Source organism: Alosa alosa, chromosome 3 (assembly GCF_017589495.1).
Source record: "Alosa alosa isolate M-15738 ecotype Scorff River chromosome 3, AALO_Geno_1.1, whole genome shotgun sequence".
Taxonomy (NCBI): domain Eukaryota; kingdom Metazoa; phylum Chordata; class Actinopteri; order Clupeiformes; family Clupeidae; genus Alosa; species Alosa alosa.
The window spans coordinates 4,808,255-4,813,956 of NC_063191.1; the positions used below are offsets into that span (position 1 = coordinate 4,808,255).

The window sequence follows — 5,702 nt, forward strand, 5'->3', positions numbered from 1 at the left end:
TTCCTGCCACGCATCAGCGCAGCTTCCTGCCACGCATCAGCGCAGCTTCCTGCCACGCGCACTCTGCAGCACGCCAAAGCCATTCAACCCTTTAACAGTGTGTTTATCTTGTTTTTTTATCTTGCAGCCAAACATACCAGAGAGCTGGCGGACAGCTCTCTGTCGTGAGCAGCAGGAGTGTGTCGGCCGGGCGCTGTTCACCATGGACAGCAGGGGGAAGACCTCTCTCACCACCGACCTCAACCTGTGATGGGATCCCCCGCAACCCCGGCCGACATATACAAGGATACAAGGAAGTTTATTGTCACATGCATATAGTTACTGGAAGTAAGAAATGCAGTGAAATTATGTCTGGTGTCAGCCTATTTGTGCAAATGCACATATGCTCAGCCACCCGCCTCCCCAGCCGCCTTCTTTGCGTGCCGGTTGTTCCTCTGGATGCTCCTTCGTCTGTGGGGCGTCCGGCCGGCATGTGCCCAGCCTGGCTGCACAAAGCCATTCACAAAGGCTGGGCTCTACAAGACCATCCGGAGAGTCCTGGACATCGACGGCTGGTACTTGATGGTCACGGAGTACCTGGAGTGCCGTCGGTGTCAGAGGAAGGTGGCTGGATGGTCGCAGGAGGTCGTCAGACAGCTGGAGCCGGGACGCCAGTCTCAGTTCCCGGCTCTCTTGACGTACATGCTCTCCTGCGACCAGCGGGTCATTTCCATGCTGCGCGAGCGTACTCGGGGGAACAGCGCCACGCAGCTGTACAAGAATGGATGGATTCGACAAAGAAGGTATGTGAAAGGGCATTATATGGAAAGCAAGGTCTTCTGGTGTTAGGCTGTTTGCTGATTTTGTATCATTCATTTAAACAGGTGACCCGGAAACTCGCCGGTGCCGCTGCTGGGACCGCAGCATGGGCGACAAACATCGGGAACGAGCACGGGCAAGTGCTAATGTCCGTGCTCACGGCCTCCGAGGGGGCCCGTCTGTTGCCCATGGCTGCGGGGATTGTGCAGCGGTACCAGGACGCCGGGGTGGAGCCGCCACAGGTCCTCTACGTCAACCAGGACTGTTGTTCCTCCTACGGACGACCGGGGGCAGCTGCTGCCATGTTCGCCGAGTGGGGCGAGCTGGTGGTCCGGTTGGACATTTGGCACCTGATGCGCCGCTTGGCGTCAGGTGTCACAACCGAGAGCCACCAGCTTTACAGGCCCTTCATGCAGCAGCTGTCCTCCGCCATTTTCGAATGGCAGGAGGAGGACGCAGCCCGGTTGCAGGACGCGAAGAAGAGGACGCTGGTGGCGCAGGGCATGTCCTTCCCGTTGGACGCCGGAGTTTGGAGGCACGTCAGCCGCAAGGAGATGGCCCTCCACTGCCGTCGACGCACGCGTGGAGCTGCGGAGTCGGAGCGGCTGATCGATGACCTCCTGAAGATCTTCGGACGGGACGAGACACCACGGGCATTCCACTGTTGGACCAGGACCGCATCCAGGCAATCTGGGCAGTGCAGAAGCGCCACCTCCGCTGCATTCAGGACCCACCGGGTGTGGAGCTGTACACCGAGACGGGCAGGCTGACCAAGGGGGATCAGCTGTACCATTGTGCACGTGGCTCCACATCCCTGGATCTTCCATCTGCACCTCAACCTGTTCATTCCAGGTAAGCTGCACATTACAATTTGTCCCGTCAATGTGTTTTCGCTCTCTTTTAAATGCAAAAGTAGTTAATTTCACCTCTCGTCCTCGCAGGAGACAGTGCCAGCGCCTGGCTGTTCCAGGCTTTTCTCCTGGAAGGGTTGATGCGGTGGTGGAACGAGGACAGGGCGGCGTCCATGGCGGAGGGATGGCCACTGCTCCGCTCCTACAGTGGCCCCCTGCAGCACTCCCTGGACCAGCTCAGCCAAAGGGTGCTTGGCATGAGTCTGGTTCAGGACTACACCAGGGCCAGGGAGTACACCGGTGAGAAAACACATACGTCTTGTGGTGTATATTATTACAATATTATTGATGTGTTTTTTTTTTTTTTTGGTGACTGCAGGGGAACTCATCGGTATTGAGTACCTGTAGTCCCAGACGGGCGAAGTGCTGCAGGACATCAGCATGGACCCTGATACTCCGGACGCGGATGGGAACGTTCCTCTTGCCCCACCCTCTGAGGATGGATTTGAAGTCGCCCACGAGGAGGTGGATGACCTCACCATCCCACTTCCGGGCGACTTCACACCTCTGAGGGATCCGCGGTCAGGGACCCCAGCTGATGAGGCACCCGTGCCCGAGCCATCACGTACGACCACCCCTGAGCCCGCACCCCACTCGCCAGGTCGGTCCTCTCCGCCACCTCAGCCAGCTCCTGAGGTGAGTAAACAAACACTGCCCTCACACTGGCAATGCATCTCACCTTTTACACACCCAGCCAGCATCGTTCAGATTCACTACATGTATTCATTCTCTGCCTGTGTGTGTATGCAGGAGTACAGAGGACCGGATGACCAGCCTGGGTTCCTGGCCGTGGGCAAGCTGGCCACGGCCTTAGTGGGGTTGCGTAGCGACGAGGCCTTGTCCGAGAGGAGGGTGGACGAGCTCATTGAGCTCTACGAGGCCCTGTCACCGTACGACAGGGCCAGAGTTGTCTACCCTCCTCGCCATCGGGATAGGCCAGCTCAGGGGCGCTTCTAGGCAGCAAAATCGGCTCACGCCAGCATCACTGGTGTGGAAAGCCTGAAACAGTAAGTAAGGCTAAGTTTGAAAAAAAAAATAATAATGTGGAAATGTAGCCTAATCTTCAAATGTCACTTATCCATCATGTTCATTATGGTCAATGTTGTTTTTGCAGCTGCCTGGTCGGACAGACCTCTGGACCTGCCACCTGGCCGAGTGCCAGTCGCGTGGTGGAAGCAGTATGCACCCAGCTGTGCCACCTCTACCCCTCAGGCACCAGAGTGTACGGCAGCCGGAGGAGCTGGGACTGCATACTGCTGCATTACCACCACGTCCGCGACTTGGTGCTTGGCCACCAGAGGCTGATGGCTCGGGCGCCTATTCAGCTCTTCGAGCTGAATCAGAGGACCCTCTCCCAGTGGTAGGTGAAACGGACATGGTTCTTCATTTGTATAAAATGCACAATGTAGATAATGAGTGTTTAATGATATTCAATTATGCTCTCAGGTTCATGAAAACCCAAAGGGAGAAGGTGAGGACTGTGTTGGCACCGGGACCAGGCGCTGCAGCAGAGGGGCGACCACAACCACCACAACCACCACCACCACGACAACCACCACAACCACAACCAACACCACCACCACCACGACAAGCTGCAGCAGCGTACTGGTACTTGATGGTCACGGAGTACCTGGAGTGCCGTCGGTGTCAGAGGAAGGTGGCTGGATGGTCGCAGGAGGTCGTCAGACAGCTGGAGCCGGGACGCCAGTCTCAGTTCCCGGCTCTCTTGACGTACATGCTTTCCTGCGACCAGCGGGTCATTTCCATGCTGCGTGAGCGTACTCGGGGGGAACAACGCCACGCAGCTGTACAAGAATGGATGGATTCGACAAAGAAGGTATGTGAAAGGGCATTATATGGAAAGCAAGGTCTTCTGGTGTTAGGCTGTTTGCTGATTTTGTATCATTCATTTAAACAGGTGATGTATGCAGTATGCAGGCACCGGGACCTGGCGCTGCAGCAGAGGGGCGACCACAACCACCACAACCACCACCACCACGACAACCACCACAACCACAACCAACACCACCACCACCACAGCCACCACCACGACAAGCTGCAGCAGCGGGCTCAGCAGCAGCAGCAGCGGCGGCAGCAGTGGTGGTGGCAGCAGCGGCAGGCCCAGCGGCGGCGGTGGATCGTCCCCCAGCTGAGGTGGTGGTGCACAGACTCATCAGGCCACGGCCGGCAGCAGTGGTGGCGGCTAACCCGGCCCGGCCAGCGGCACCACCAGAGGGTGATGGTGCTCCTCAACGTCCCCCCACTCCCCATCCTCCCTCAGACACTTGCAGCGGCACAGCTCCTTCCGCCACTTGCTGCAGCACACCCTGCCACAGCTGGCCCTGCCACTGCTCCTCCTCCCTATGTGCCGTACTCCACCGTGTACTACAGGTGGAAGAAGGGGAGCAGGGCCAAGACTCCACATGTGTGCGGACAGTGCGGACAGCCCAGGCGGAAGGAGACTGGACACTCCGGCTACAAGTCGGACACTTTCTGTGTGGCGGCAGCGGGGAGGTTGAGGGAGATGCGGGAGAAAGACAAGAGTTGAGCACCGGACTCACTTCACCCTTATGCCGGGGTGCAGTGTATATAGTTCAGTGTGTGTGTTTTGTTCTTTAGTTCTACCTCCACGAAGACCGGGACCTTGCCGTGGTGTGGAGGCTTCTCACCAACACCGGTCCACACTCAGGATGGGATCATGGACAGTTTCGGGGACTTGGTAGCCTCACCTGTATCACACTGTCATACAACTGTCTTCTTCCCTCAGAGTGTCATATTGTCATGCCACTGCATTGTGTACACCTGTGATTTGACACCTCACACTGCCTATGCACCTGTGCTTACACACCTCACACTGCCTATGCACCTGTGCTTACACACCTTACACTGCCTATGCGCCTGTGCTGTGATTGATGTGCTGTTTATTATTGTATGCCTTGTCTGTGATGTGCCGCTGTTCTAAACCAGGCTGTTGTTCTGCACCTGTGCTCACACACCTTACACTGACTGACTGTGCTGTGCTGTGATTGATGTGCTGTTTAAAAAAAGCCATGTCTGTTCCTCCCTGATGTGCCGCTGTTGACGTTCTGCACCTGTGCTTATGATTGGATGCCATGTCTGTTCCTCCCTCTCTGATGTCCTGCTGTTCTAGACCAGGCAGTTGTTCTGCACCTGTGCTTTGACACCTTACACTGCCGATGTTGTGATTAATGTGCTGTAAAAAAAACATGTCTGTGCGCCGCTGTTGTTCTAAACCAGGCTGTTCTGTGCGCACAGTCTGCACACTGCCTAATGCTGTGATTGATGTGGTGTGGTTATCTCACTCTGATGCCATGTTATTTCAGGCCCAAGCTACTGTTGTTTTACCCATTTTTACTGAACATTTATTCTATTTCTTTTTTAAAGCCCTTTCCACACACTGATATGCTGCACTGTCCTTTATCCTGGGCCTTTATTATGCCTTAACTTCATATTTTGAATAAATTGTGTCATTTTATACTGTTATTATTGTTGTCTTGTCCTTTATCAAATTTAAAAGTACTGTAAATGAATAAGCAATTTATTTCATTAGAGCCAAGAGGGTTTTTAAAATAGGGCCGATCTGCTTCTACTGAAGGGACTTTGACCGTTTCTCAAACTCATGGAGGGATCCTTATAGCCTAATGGCTACTATTTGAAGGATGTTGTCATCAAGTCCCGCTGATGTACTGTTCCAATAGACTGGAAAATCCAGACCCTGGTAATCTAGAAAGATTAAGGGTCTGGCCACGAACAATGTAATGGCCCAACTCGAGGGGCGGCAACAAGCATGCATTTAAAAATCTCACTGCACGCAATTGGATAACACTACACCATGTTTACTCTGAATGATTTCGGACTTCGACACGATAACACTACGACCAATGTGTACCGTCCTCCAATGTTGCAGCACTGTCTTCATCAGTTTAGCTGGTTCCCAGGAATGCGAGGGGTAAAAGTAACGTGCATCATTGC

At 54.6% G+C, this 5,702-nt stretch overlaps 2 protein-coding genes across 2 annotated transcripts; both read left to right on the forward strand.

Moving 5' to 3' along the window:
* Nucleotides 1–332: 332 nt before the first annotated feature.
* On the forward strand, nucleotides 333–2,218 carry LOC125292267. The gene is made up of 5 exons (XM_048239484.1): nucleotides 333–782; nucleotides 864–1,535; nucleotides 1,574–1,650; nucleotides 1,740–1,949; nucleotides 2,029–2,218. The coding sequence occupies exons 1-5, from the start codon at nucleotides 348–350 to the stop codon at nucleotides 2,045–2,047; spliced, it is 1,413 nt and encodes a 470-aa protein (XP_048095441.1). The 5' UTR covers nucleotides 333–347; the 3' UTR covers nucleotides 2,048–2,218.
* LOC125292268 (putative uncharacterized protein DDB_G0268364) lies at nucleotides 2,210–4,257 on the forward strand. Its single transcript, XM_048239485.1, has 5 exons — nucleotides 2,210–2,345; nucleotides 2,460–2,716; nucleotides 2,824–3,069; nucleotides 3,156–3,546; nucleotides 3,628–4,257. The coding sequence occupies exons 3-5, from the start codon at nucleotides 3,014–3,016 to the stop codon at nucleotides 4,255–4,257; spliced, it is 1,077 nt and encodes a 358-aa protein (XP_048095442.1). The 5' UTR covers nucleotides 2,210–2,345; nucleotides 2,460–2,716; nucleotides 2,824–3,013.
* The last annotated feature ends 1,445 nt before the right edge of the window (nucleotides 4,258–5,702 follow it).